We start from the raw sequence: 14,552 nt of genomic DNA, 5'->3' as shown, positions 1-14,552 counted from the left end.
ACGAATAATACATATTAACTGTTTTGATACAATTATTTGAAACACTATCTTTATGTAGTTCTTTGTTTAGAGTAATTAAGGTACCTGAAACCAATATGGCCTACTTAACGTTTCCTATTGCTTCTATTAGTGTACAATATCAGAAAGTTAGAACTAATTGAAAGATTCAAAAGAGGGAACATTTCTGGAAGTTTACTGAAAATTGGAGTGAGTTCCAAATAATAACATGGGTGCAGTGAAGATTTTCTTATGAAGTACCGTTTAGGCCATATTGGGTACATATGTACACAATATGGCCCAGAAATATATTTGCTGCTTTCACATATAAGATGTAACAGAAATTGTAAAGAACGTACCAGAACATGGCCGTAGGCAGGAAAAACTTTCGGGGGGGTTCATTCATGCTCTCATGGGCGTTGCCAGAAATTTGAATGAAAAATAATAAGTATATAATAATAATTAACATTTTATAATAATAAACCAATTTTATTCCAAAATAATAATAATAATAATTATTATTATTATTGCTGTTGTTGTATCCTTGAGGAGCTTTCTCACAATGTATTTTATTTTTTTACGTTTCATTCTGTGTGTACTGAAATATACAATTATTACACTTTGTTATTAAATTTTAATTACCTTCAAGAAGAAGCTTTAAAAGTTAAATTGAAATTTTAATAATAAAGTTTTTGTTGTTTGACCTTAAAACTTAATTATTGGAATTTTGAAAACTGTGTGTGTAGCCAGCTGGTGCATCTATTGTAACCTCAATCGCGAACGTAACGTGCTACGAAACTGGAGATCCTAGGTTTGAACTCCTATCAAGGGGGATTTTCAACTTTATCGGACCGGGAATTTAAAAGATGGAAAGGGAATTTTGTGTGTCAACCAGGAATAACACTGGAAAGAGGACAGGAGAAGTGAAAATGGAGGGTCTGCGGGTGAGCTGCGATTCCGAGAATAAATGATATTTTGCTCAAGTTGCAGAATTCCAAATGAATGAAAATTCTAGCTCAATCGTTTCAACATTGTCTCCTTGTATTTTTGTGCAGCTTCAAATACATTTTTAAAAATAAGTTACAGATTTTGGTTTCTAAACTTCCATTAATCCAACATGTCAGAAGTTTCGCGGGGGTTGATACACTTACGTTTTATTTACATAACGACAAAATTAGATTACGCAAAGAAATGACATAGTTTGCAAACCAATAAACAAGAAAGTGATGTGTCATAACTTGTCACTAGAATTTCATGGATAATACATCACAGTCTGAGCAAATGAAAGGTCCTTTATCATCCTTAGTGAGTTCCACACGCACTACATGAACATAAGAGTAACAAATGTTACATTTGCGTATGTCTTTCACGATATATTCCTGTGTAGGCCATATTGAGCCTACCTTACATAGTTTTATTTTTCCTTCATTATAAACATGACTTTAGATTAAAGCCTAAACTAAGTACATTGTTGTAAAGTACAAATTCTGAGCTTTCATAATATGTACTAGAGATATAAATACCTATTACTTGGAAGATCTAGTAAGTAATAACTTCCATATGCAATATTAGATTACGTAGAACTCAATCACGAGGACCATTTCGTTTCTTTGTCTTCAAGTTACTGTATTATAGTAGGTTCACTCAACAAGTTCAATCACGTTGTTCGGATAGTCTAAATGACATACTAGCGTCATCTGTTGAATTAACCATGTAACTACTTGGAAACATCAAATAGGCCATATTGGGTTCAGGTACCTTAGGTGTCAAAATAATCCATGAATGCAGACTCTTATCAGATTGTATTGTTAATTGGAAGCACCAGCGCCCTATAAACTGGTAAACAAAAACGCTCAAAAGCAAGAATATTATAATCTATCGCGGGCCCCCTTGAAGATTGTTGTTGTCTATCCACTCAGAGCCACAGAAAATACCTAACAAAATCTCACACCTGTATAATAGCCTTGCTCAAAATGTGTTCTACTATTAGTTGTGTTGCACGGAAGTAAGTAGTGCATCGCAGGCAATATCCGTTCTTCTTTTCGGAAGGAGTCCAAAGAATATTAAGTCTTCAAGAGTCTCCAGGGGCCAGGAGAGTCACATGCCAGCAAGAAAGAGAAAACAAAACAAAAAAAAAAAGTCAAGCCGTGCAATTGTTCTTTCCTTCCGGTCGACCATCAGATAAGGTAGATGTTTCGTAAGAAGAGCGTAACGAGACTCTTAACATTTTTTTTAGTCTTTGGAGAAAGAAAAAAGGCAGCTATATTTGCAGATTCGTCCCAGATGTTATGTAAGATTGAAATGACGCTCCAGTTGTGACTAAAAATATAGTCTGTGGTGTGTGAACGACAACAAAAGAGTTTCTTGCAATTTTCAGAAACGACAGACGCTGACACAATATGACTAGAAAGTTGAACGACATGTATTAATTTGTTTCCCTGTCTAAGGTTATGATCAACCACAATCGTGATGGTTAAAGATGTCACCCAACCATAAAAAACTTGTTTGTTTGTCGAAGGAAGTTGTATGTGCTTGATATGACTGAAGGAAAAACAGTTCCTATTTTCCTATGGATTGGAAACTCGAGACTTTTGACCGTATAAAAGAATCTCGTTTAGAACACTCCACGAGATGGCAGGTAAAGCGAAAGAATGAATCGATACTAATATCCGGTATTGAGTTGGTAAGATTGGTTTCTGTGTCAAATTATAGCTACTTTTACACAAATTAACATGTTAAATAACGTTAAACGTGATTGGCTGGCGGGTTCCCTTAAGAACCTTATGTATAGTGGAGCAATATTATCAAGCAAATTGTTCACCATTTTCATTATTTGCTGTTCAATGTTCAGACTTAGCTAAGTGCTTCAATTTTTTAATCTCGTCTTTCGTAAGACAAATAAACGACCATGATGAGTATTTTTCTTGGTAATGTTTATCACAGATAAGGGTATATACCCTTATCTGTGTATTTATACACCTCACTCTAACAGCAGAGTTCGGAACGATCCGGTAGGTGGCTCTATTTATCGCTCACGATTAGATGACGTCAAACGGTAGACTTTGACTTTCTGAATATTAATAGCATAACAGTTTAACAGTTTAATACTATTAATTTCCTACATATTCGTTAATTTAGGTTGGATTATACTTGCCAAGTCTTCGTTTGGAAAGAACAAACTGCAGAATTGGCGTGAACCTACGTCACACGAATATTCCCGAACGAGCAAAATTGTCTAGCGGCCCGACCTGTGTGTTCCACCTTGGTCAGTTCACACTTCCCTTGCAATCTCCTTTCTCGCTTGAGGCTTTTTAATGGGAACAGCAAACTACAATGACTTTCTTTCGACGCTAAGTCATAAAACAACAATATATCTTCATGTAGCTTCTGGCAAACAAAGAAACATCAGTGCAGGTGCATGAACACAATTCATATGTGCTCAAAACCTTTCCTTTCTTCTGCATTGGGATGCACAAGAGCCGAACTTTCTTCTGTGATATTATCTACCTGGTTTCGTTGTTTTGTAAACCATATGATGTACGTAGGTAGGTCATCTCCATATTTATCACGATTACTGCTTGGTAGTTTCTGAACGATCTTCCATCAGACATTAAATTTTAGTTGCATTAGAGAAGCTGATAATGCTTGTTCCTGGTTATTTTGTGTCGTTTTACTGCCTTTCCTGTTTCATTACTTCCGGATTCGAATCCCGACCTGGGGATGAATATTTCCTTGCGAGTACGTCCCTGCATCTATTTCTTGTAATCATCATTCATCCTCGCCTTCCCGATTAGCCTAAAACGCCGGGAAAACCACGTAAATCAATAAAAATACCAAAAACGTGTTATGAAATTTCCGTGCCTTATACAGGATGTACAGAATAGCGCCCTACGACATATCACTACAGAAGTTTACCAATATGAATGAAATTTGTAACAGACATGTTCGAAAGCTCTGATTATTTATATTGACTATTATGACAGTTAAAACTATTTTTTACACATCCATGCTTGGAAATTAATATAAAATTTCTACACAAGATCTGTACGTGTTTTATAAAATATTTTTTTCAGCACATTTCGTTCCATTATAAAGAATATTAATTTTGGTTGAAGCTTGGCTTGGATAAAATAGGAATTCAGCTTGATACCTGAAGCCGAATAGAGACAATATATATCCTTCTTGCTAGTTAATATCCTATCCAATGTCTAACTTACGTGACAGAACACGGGAAGATAGTTTGCCTCCCCGATGGGGCGTCATCGCCTTGTAATCAAGGGGTGCCGGGTTCAATACCCTTTGGAGGCACCTAGTGGTTCGGATCCCACTTTAAACTGTAGGTCCAGTTTCGATTAACCTTACTCTGCAAGAAGTGGACTTAAAACACCAACTCAAACAATCGCGAAGATGTGTAATATTCTCATCGAATAAGAAAAAAATCAGCTTAATTAATACTACCTACAAGTAATTCTTTTTCTTAACTAACGACTTGGAATTTTACCTTAATTATTTTGCATAAATAAAACTGTAGCACACAAAAGACGCAGGAATCTCACAAATAATATTGCACTGTTACTTGTACACTAAACATGTATAGAAAAATTAGATCAAAAGATGCAAAAAATGAGGTTTTTCAAGATTTAGATTGCCCTGCCATCTGTACCTAACATTTACGTTACTTCATCAACTTGAGCATACGTTACGTGTGGACTCGTATGGTAGTAGCCCAACCTGAAATAAGATTGGACGTTGAGCAGAGAGGAGCTAATGTAAGGAAGATCATAGTTTCGTAAGACATTTTTCCACCTTCCGTGGTAAAATCTGAAATTCCACTTTCTACCGGCTTGACATATCACAAAGGAAATCTGTACAATAGGATGCATAAGTCTTGCTCGGCAAAGGCAAATTGCCCACGACTATTTTCATCAATTTCTCTCTTGCATTCAACATATTTTTAAGGAATGAATTTTTACGGATGCTGTTGCAGAGATTGTTAGCAACTTGTCTGGTATTATGTTTCAATTCTTGAAGTTCCCTCATGGCATAGTGATAACGTCGTCGCCTTGTAATCAAGGGGTCCAGAGTTCGATACCCGGTAGAGGCACATAGTGGATCGGATGCAACTATAAGTTGAAGGTTCAGTCCCGATTTTCCTATCTGTGCATAGAGTGGACTTAAAACTCAAAGGCTTAAAATATATAGAGAGAATAAACATGATGATTGACAATTTGGTAATATTTATGCATCCAACTGTACAAACTACCCGTTGCTTATAATGATATTCATCCATAGGGAAAATTCCGATAATGTCATTCAACCTATGAACTTTCCCTAGGCCTCAATGTTAGTGCCCTCATTTACCATTTTTCTCAATTTGCATAGCATTTCCGCAAGTTATGGCTAATCGCGACGATGAGGATGAATGACAAATGAACGCCCGTGCCCAGGCCATGGTGGTATGGGGCTACTCAGCACAGTTTTCAGTATGGACATTATCCATTTTCATCTGGACTCTTACGTTATGGACAAGTTAGCAATATAAACGATTGATTTTAAAATTGTGGGATTTTAACAAATATGAAACATCGGATTTCGTTCTTGTAATAGAAGAATATATGAGTTTTGAATTGCATTTCTTTTTTTATTGATTTGCTTTATTTTACTTCGCTTTTGTGCGACTTTTGGCTAATTACGAATATGGGGATGAGTGATGATATGATGAAATTGATGAATGGACACTCACAAACATCCATACCCAGGCCAGGATTCGAACCCAGGACACCTAGCGTCGTAGCGCGATGTGCTAACCACTACGCCACGGGGGACGTTGTATGGGTTTCTAAAATTCAATGAATACAGAGATGAAGAAGTTGATATAAAAGAGATAGAGGAAAAGATACAGACACAGATGGAAGGAGAGAAAAAATGAAGATAAAGAGATATTAGAGAGATAGAGATATAAATATAGAAAGGGAGACAGAGATTACAGAGAAAAAAGATTGAGAGAGAGAATAGGAAAAATAAATAAATAAAAAATTGTGAAAGAGAGATAGAAAGAAAAATAACGAAATGAGACAGGAAAGAAAGAGACCGAATATAGAACGAGAAAAAAAGAGAAAGAAATGAAAAGAGAGGGCAAGAAAGTGAGAGAGAGAAGAGAGGATAACTCCATCTACAATCTGAAGTTTTTCAGCCAGAAGAGAGACTTCCTCAGGTGTACATGTAGACATGAGCTCACAGTGTTCCAGTGTCTTCCTTCATGGCGAACGAGATGACAAGACAACCGGGACATGGAGTGACACGTTCGTACCCTTGTTCTTCCCACAACATGAGCCACTTCCGTAAAAACGAACAGGACCCAGAGAAATAACTTTTTTCCGGGTAATTTCCACTGGATTTCTTGTCGCTTAGTTGTTACGCCATTTACAGCTACTCGTGGACCAGAAATCTCTCAGCAGGCAGAGTAAGTATTCTTCTGTACAACTAGTGTCGATTACACATGAAAATAATACACACGATAAAATGAAATTTTCACAATTAAAACCTCGAATTTCGTTTTCTTTATATGTCATGTAAAGAATTGGATGTGTATTCCTTAGGTTTTGGATTCGAAACCCGGCCTGCGCTATGCACTTTTACGTTTTGTTTCTTCTGTCAACTATATCTAATCTTCACTCATCCCCATTGTTGCGATTAACCAAAAAAATGCACAAGCAACGTAAAGTTACAAAAAATATGGTATCACCATTCATTCTCATCTTTGCGATTAGCCATGGCAGAAAAGCAAGGTAAAATAAATAAGTCATTCATTCAGAATAAATGTTTCAACTATGGAATTTTAATGTTTGGTCATTGTAACCAATATGCGTACATAGAAACTTGTGAATATTGATAGGGAAACAATTCGTTTCTTCAAAGCAAGATGAACATATATTCAGGCTGGAACATATGTTCATCTTGGAGATTTTTTACCCACTGCATATATTCTAATCCATTTCTCGTTCATGATGAGTCCAGCGAATCCGCTACGGAACCATGAAGCTACTCACCAAGCACTAACAATGTTCAATTTCTTGTTTCTTTCATCTTTGTTGATGCTGAAGTTTATTATGAACTGGATTTAGTTACAAGGTGGACCTGTCTTACCTACCCTGCTTTTATTAAAACAGCCTTAAATAACTTAGCGACAAGACCTCGCGGCACGAAAACAACAGTGGAAGCAAGTTTCCACAGACTTCCCTCTAAGGTCACGGCGCTGTGGCTCTCTTCAGAAGTTGTCCTGGTCTAGGAATGAGGCCGATTACTTTTCACGCATTCCCCCCTGCACTTTCCTAAACCGGAAATAAGGACCACGTGGATTTTTCTTGAAGGAGAAATGGAAGTTGTCAGCCTCGCTGCAGTTTAATTAATTCGGGAATGCCAGAGTTGCCAGCTCCTCGCGCAACATCTAATCTCACAGGCATCTAATTCCAGAGTGGAACAGCTATATATCACAACTCGTTCGAAAGCGGATTCTTAGGAGCAAAAGTCCAATGAACGGTTAGAAATATATGCATTTAAAAAAGTGGAAGGGCAGAAAATGGATGTCGACATAACTTTTGCTTTATATATATATATATATATATATACGGTTTGCGCCAAAATATACAGTACTGAAACTCGCGCACCTCGAACGCGCATGTACGTTTGTCGATGGGGCATAGCTCCAGCCGCTCGTATTCTCAGTAGGAAAAATGAAGTTATAACTCGCTAATAATGTGTATGTAGTGTTTCTTTCAGGATAAATAAACTCACAGATGACAGCAATATAATGTTCGTCTTTTAATTTCAGTACTGTGTATTTTGGCGCATACTGTATTATGTAACAGAACTTATTAACAAACAAATATACGTCAATTAACTTCCTGAATAAAGATTTCTGTGTAAAGTGTTTGAAAGAATTCGGTCCATATTTTGACACAGAAAGTCAGCGCCATCTACCGGATTGAAGCGACAATACTTTCAGAATATTTAGTAGAGACGTTGCCATTATGTACTGATAATGCAATTCTAATGCAAGCCACGCAGTCTTTTTAATGTCTTCACTTATGTCACACACACAAAATTAACGCTACGTATCACGATTATAACTAATTGCTTACCAAGCTATAAAAAATGTGCATTTAAATTTTTGTTCAGTGACGTAGTCTAATTTTAGAGACTGATTGCAAGATTGCCTATAATTGTGCGTGTATGCTTTTTTAAGGGATAAGAGGGGAGCTTACAGAACCATCTGGTGGACGGAAGGAAATTCAATCAACAGCCAAACAATGTAATGTGTAGTTCGCATATCGATATTTCAAATACCACAAGAATGTAAATGGGAATTGTTATGTACGAAAACTACTCATAGGACTTAGAGCAGTACCACGGTTTTGAAACTGATCTTTGTCTTCCACCCGTTAGGCGGCGCTAGTGAGTTTCGCATTCACTTGGAGGTAGCAATATCAAGCAGAGAAGTTCAATCATTGATGTAGCATGGTTTCTTTTAACCCTTATAAAACACACACACACACACACACACATTGCATTTCTTGGAAAATTTTGATGTGTTTTGATACCACACATGCCCCCTTGCCATTTGAAAAATTTGACCTCCAACCAATATGGCAGACTTCAATATGGCGGTCATGTCCAGGAAACCCCCTCACACATGGGCCCCTTACCCCGATGTACCCAGGTGAGGTTGGATCTGCCATTACTGCATCAGTGTCACAGAACAAAAGGTGTGCTGGGACTTTTTAATCCCCCTGTATGTGTGTGTGTGTGTGTGTGTGTGTATATATATATATATGTGTGTGTGGGGTGGGGTGCATGAAGCTTCATGTTGAATGCAAGAATTAAGAAAGTGCAGACATAAAGAATCATATTTAGTACTAAAACAATAAACCTGGCAACACTGGTACTCAGATCGAGTGGAATGTGACGTAGAAAGTTTGCACCGAGATTCACTAACCTAGCTTCCCGTAATGTAAGACAGTACAAGGCGTACGTGAGATGCACAAACGTAAGGCGAAACCAGTTTTCGAGCGTTATTTATTCGCTTGTGTTGAGTTGGGCATTTCAAATGTTTGATTCACCGCGACACTAATGGTGAACTGACCGAAATGACAAAGATGGGTGTAACGCTTTAGTTAGGATTCGAACCTGGGACGTTTGATTTTGCAGCAAGGAATTCAATCCGGAACGAAATATAGCCAGACTTGAACAACTGGATGGGCTAAGGAATTGGGTGATTTTCATGAATGCATTTTTAAACTTGTTTTTAGATGGAAAAGGTGGTTTTCGGTAAGCATTTAGATGAAGATTCTGTATTTTTAAAGGTTATTATCTCTAGCTTATCTTTAGTGAACAGAAGTTCACATTTCAAGTGTTTACAAAAACGTAGACAGTTCTGTCTTATTTCTTTATGTAACGCAACCTTTAATGCAGACACGTTTACTAAATATGTTATAACTCATTTGCTTCTGGTTGCTTTGTTAAGACAGTGTGAACACACCTTAATGAAAGCTAAAGCAAAGAGAAACTGGACAGCCAGGCAAACCCAACAATACTAAACAAATATTATGGAACGTGTTTCCACTTCAGTTTAAAAGTTACTAATAACGAGACTTTTATCTTGCACTCCAGAAGGTCGAATTTTGCGAATCAACGAAAGTTTCAAAACGGTGAGTGTCCATTTTACATAATAGTTCAAGCGGTAGGATTAGTCAGTGATGGATAGTTGTGCATATTTACAGAGACCTCTATGTTTCAGAGTGAAAGTTCGGATCGACCATTTTGCCAGGTATTGTCTCACTCAAGAGCACGTACCTTTCTTGTGCAATGTCGGTTTACACAACTGCATAACACATTTTTATAAATGTTATTCCTCTCACAGAGTACAGCAGGTCACACCAATATGCTTGCTGGCATTGGTTTCAGAACGTTGTGCATTGTCATCACGATGGCTTTAAAAATAGGGAGATAAGCACAGAGTAGCTACCTTCAATATGCCAAAATTTCTGCGGAGTTGATACAACTAAAACTGCAACTCTCTCCCGTACGTATAGAGGGCGTGACACGAAAGAAAGAATTCTACACGAGTTTATGATCAGACAATACAACACTTCCTAGTATTTCTCATTCAGCGATTGGCACAGGTGCACAGGGAGCCAGGAATGAGGTCTAGCTAAAACAAAAAGTCATTTTTCTGACCTAATACGAGTATTCCATACGTCACTTAGTTATTCCAAATCAATTAACAGAATATATAGGGCAATGCACAAATAAAGAAATAACCTCTGAGAGTATACAGGATATTCATGTAGTTTGGTACGGTCAGTACATTTTCAGAGAGGTTTGTGTCGTTATAAGAAGCTATTCTGTTTTCTTTTTTTAACGGATGAAATAGACAGATTCTTATTTGGTTTAACACTTTCATAGTTTTTCACTTCACTCTTCTCCTGTAGTCTCGTTCTTGTGAAAGTTCTTTGTGATTCCAAACATCTATGCTTTACACCTCTTCCATGCTGCAAAATGTCCATGGGTGAAAGAAAACTTTTTAGGAGAGAAATGGATATAGCTTTAACGTCAGACTCATCCCTATAAAGCCAGTAGCAACTACAAAAACTTGTTTTTAGGTTCTTGACATATTTCTAATATAACTAAACTTATTTAGCATCTAACTTTAATTTCTCCCTTTCCTTCCATTCTCACCCCTATTTATTATTTCTAAATTTGTAACTTTTCATAACATATTACACTTAAAGTATTTAAGCTCCTACACCGCTGTTTGGCTTCACATGTCAATAATTTTTGTTCCATTTATTTTTCCCCCTCTCGGCGACATCTCTTTTTGCCTTTAGTAACTATTGCCTTGTAGCGTTACACCTTAACACTTATTAATATTTTTCCCGCTACTTTGAAAACAAAAGTAAAGAAGAAAAAAGGAATTTATAAATCAACGGAAAGAGTACTGTAGAAAGAAAATGGAGATTTTTCAAATTGGTTCACGCCATTTATAAGCTCGTGCATAAATACGGAGGGGGAGTAGACAGAGTCAGGATATAGATGTTGCTACACAAAGTCTACTTCCAGAACTTGGATTAGGGGTGGCCATCTTGTTAAATAAATTAAAAACATTGAAATAACAGAGGTATGGAGATAGAAATAGTTATTTCCAGGCTCATTTCACGAAATTCAACTCTCTGCATTTAACAAATTTGTGCAAAGAAAATCGATCCTTCACAATGGAGTCATTCTTGCTTGTTTGAATTGTTGTTTTAAGTCCACTTTATGCGCAGATAGGCTAATAGGGACTGGGTCTACAGTTTAAAGCAGGATCCGAATCACTGTGCAATTTGCCAGGAGTCATTCTTGCGTTTCCTTTCGAAATTCGCTTGCTTTTCGAATAATCCGTTTTACGGTAATCCAGTTTACGTTACGTCATCGTTCAAGCTTTTCAATCCGGCCACTGAGTGGAGCCACCGTCCCATGTGAGCATCATATCTGTCCACTTTTATTAGACTTGCAATTTTATATTTGCCTGTTTATGCCCAGAGTCCATTTTGAAGACACAAATTTCAAGGCATTCATAAATGACATATTTGTAAATACCCTTTCACTAATTTATCATGTAGTTATATCAGGGGCGGCGCAGTGGGGTGCGAAGGAGTGTTTGCACATTCTTAGTTTCCATGCGCGCTCTTTTTAAAACCTGTTTTCAACCGAAAATACTGTTAACTCTTCACCAGAAAATAATAATAATAATACCCCCTGGCGCAACAGCCCTTGAGGGCCAGGGTCTATCTACCTCACTCCCACATTCCGAGGTGGACGATCATCCAACCAGTTACAGGGTGACGTGTGGTCAGCACGAAGAACCCCCAGACGTTTTTTGTAGGTTTCCATGACCGGATTACGCTACTCAGTCGTAGCTTCCCAAATTCCTTCCGATGGTGGGTGGCCACGGGTCCCAAACAGAGACCGAAATCTCGGGAGAAAAGTTGTTACGCTTCCCCCAGGAGACTCGAACCAGCGTGCACGTCCTGTAGCCCGACGCCTTACTGCACGGCCACGGTGCGGGACGAGAAGAAAGTTTAGAATAAACAAGAACGTAGTTTCTCGCAACAAAACATTGGTCTAAATAGTCGATAAACAAAAATATTTCACCTGTACTAATTGTTCTTTAGTAATCGTGCACACTTACTTTTCGTTGTCAAATGTCGAATTTATCAAATTTAGAAAATGCTACTACAGTAAAACCTCGTTAATCCGGACTAATGGGGGGGATAAGTTGACCGGTTTAACGAAAGTCCGGATTAACTTAAATAACCTAAAAGAACAGTAGAAAGTGCATTAAAACTCCGTTTATAGCAACAAAACATAGGCCTAAATACACTATACAGTGCAGTGCAAAGTCTGCGGGAAACAGAATTTCATCAGTGGTTGACTGCCTTTTCTTTGGGAAGTTCTCTTCTTGACTTCTAGCCACATTTAAAACCTTGCATTCTGCTTTTTTCTTTTGCCTCTCCGGATTAAGCGAAGTACGGCTTATCGGGATACGGATTAACGAGGTTTTACTGTATTTTGTTTTTAGTTTCCAGAAGCGTAACCAAACGTGTTTTGTAGATTCAATCAAATCAGTGACAACCATGTCCTTATACGGAGCGTAGAATGTTAAGTATTAATGGGAGATCACTATTACTGTATACAACGAAGTGAACTACATATAAACTACAGTATATAAGCAACGCATGTATTCTTCATCTCAATTTTTACATGACTATACTGATCGCAACCCCACCTGGTGGCTGGCCTACATAGCTCTATCTGTCCACCAATCGTCTTTGGGGGCGTGTGGCTCGATGAGTGTCAACAACCTCAGTTGTGAAATAAAAGCTGGAGGGGTAACATCGCTTTCTCGTTACCACGTTGCGAAGCGTATGTCTGTTTTGTCAGCTGTTTTTATTAGCTTGTTTGTACAGTTGTTGTGTCTTTTAGTACTATATTTTGTACTTTGTGTACTATTGTACAACTTGTATCGTGTAATAGCGCTGATCAACTCTCCCCCATTCGTTTTACAGTATACGTTTGGCAACGCTGTGTATCCGACGCTTATTTGTTTCGTCCCGTCACCAAAGTTCGGTTTCTTTCTTACACGAAGATGCCCGATGTCAGCCGAAGAGAATTCAACTGATCGCTGATTCGTTGTTTCCCAGCCGCCAGATGGAAGTGCGAACGGTAGAAATGTTGTGGTGTTATTTAATGTGTTTGTAGCTATTATCCTGAGCGTCACGAAAAGCTCTGGAACTACTGTGGCAAAATGTGGAATGAAAAATAACATAGATCTGTCTAATTGGAAACTTACATAGCTGTATATAATGACAATCTGGGTAAATTTCTCGTAAGGGACAGACAGCTGAAATTTGGTAGTTCATTGAATTTGAATATTCGTACTTACGTATTCTGCATTGAGAAACATTGATGAAGGTGGCATTTCGCGTTTTTTTGCCTTCGGTAACACTCAAAATGGCGGTCACAGTTTCACTACCGTACTCGGCATTTCCACCCCACTGCACCCAAATATACCTACATAGCCCCACGAACCATTTCCGGTAAGGTTAGGTTAGGTTAGGTAGGGTCACGTATAGGTTACAATAGTTAAAAATTGGTTTCGAAGAAAATATGCGTAGCCCCACACACCATTCTCGCATAGCCCCACGAACCATTGACACATAGCCCCACAAACCATTTGCGGAAACGTACCTTCTTCAGTTACAAAAACACATGTTTGGAAACACTGACCGGGATTACGTCATCACACACAGGCTACATCCACCTGGAAGTAAATGGATACAAGAGCTTTCGTGCATCGGTCACACATTTATATCGAAAAATAGATGATTTACCGGCAAAATTCAATGAACGATGCGAGAAAACACTTCTCCGAACTTCCACAAGTATAAAGAAACTGCATTCGGTAAGTAACTTCTCCTGTAAATTTGATGAAATCCGTCTGTCTCTTACGAGAAATTTACCACAATCGGTTTTGATTTAGGACGCATATATTTTGTCTTTTTGTAATTTAATTTCTGTGTTTATAGTAAGAATGATCTGGCACCACTGATAGTAGAGCTAATATTTTCGATCTTTCCAGGTTTCGTCAGAGATGACCTATCGGGTGTGGATAGTGGTGATCCTTGTGTTGCTGCTTATCCATCTCTCTTCCTGTGGGTTCCTGGATTGGGGGAGGAGCGACAGGATAGAAAACCAGATCACCTGGTTTCCCAGTAAGTGCGAATTCTGCTGGTAATGAGCACGCAACCACAGATCGTTATTTTTCTGTCTGTTGGTGATAATGAGTAAGGAGGGAAGGTGTCCTGTTGCCTATAGTTGTCTCTATATCTTAAGTCTAGTTTCGCTAGACTGTACATGAGTTTACGTACATTAATTAACCATGACTGCCTAGCGTGTCCAAACGACATTGTTATCTAAGCGGGAATTCATTTATTTTTTATCATCAGGGTGACATT

The 14,552-nt window shown here is 38.0% G+C and overlaps 1 protein-coding gene across 2 annotated transcripts in view; it reads left to right on the top strand.

Annotated features, from left to right (window-relative positions):
* The window catches only part of LOC145979784 (pancreatic triacylglycerol lipase-like), a 173,732-nt gene that overhangs the window by 38,757 nt on the left and 120,423 nt on the right, over positions 1 to 14,552 (top strand). The window contains exons 1-2 of one of the 2 annotated variants that reach the window (XM_083112765.1): positions 6,393 to 6,460; positions 14,177 to 14,309. In XM_083112765.1, coding sequence (XP_082968891.1) covers positions 14,189 to 14,309 — 121 coding nt within the window. In that variant the 5' untranslated portion in view covers positions 6,393 to 6,460; positions 14,177 to 14,188. Of the gene's footprint in view, positions 1 to 6,392; positions 6,461 to 14,176; positions 14,310 to 14,552 lie in introns of those variants that run through there. The other variant, XM_083112764.1, reaches the window with a different exon arrangement.

The sequence above is a fragment of the Lepisma saccharinum genome, chromosome 26 (assembly GCF_977018435.1).
Source record: "Lepisma saccharinum chromosome 26, izLepSacc3.1, whole genome shotgun sequence".
Lineage (NCBI taxonomy): Eukaryota > Metazoa > Arthropoda > Insecta > Zygentoma > Lepismatidae > Lepisma > Lepisma saccharinum.
Note: the sequence above shows the minus strand (reverse complement) of the source record. Positions and strands in the feature narration are given on the sequence as shown.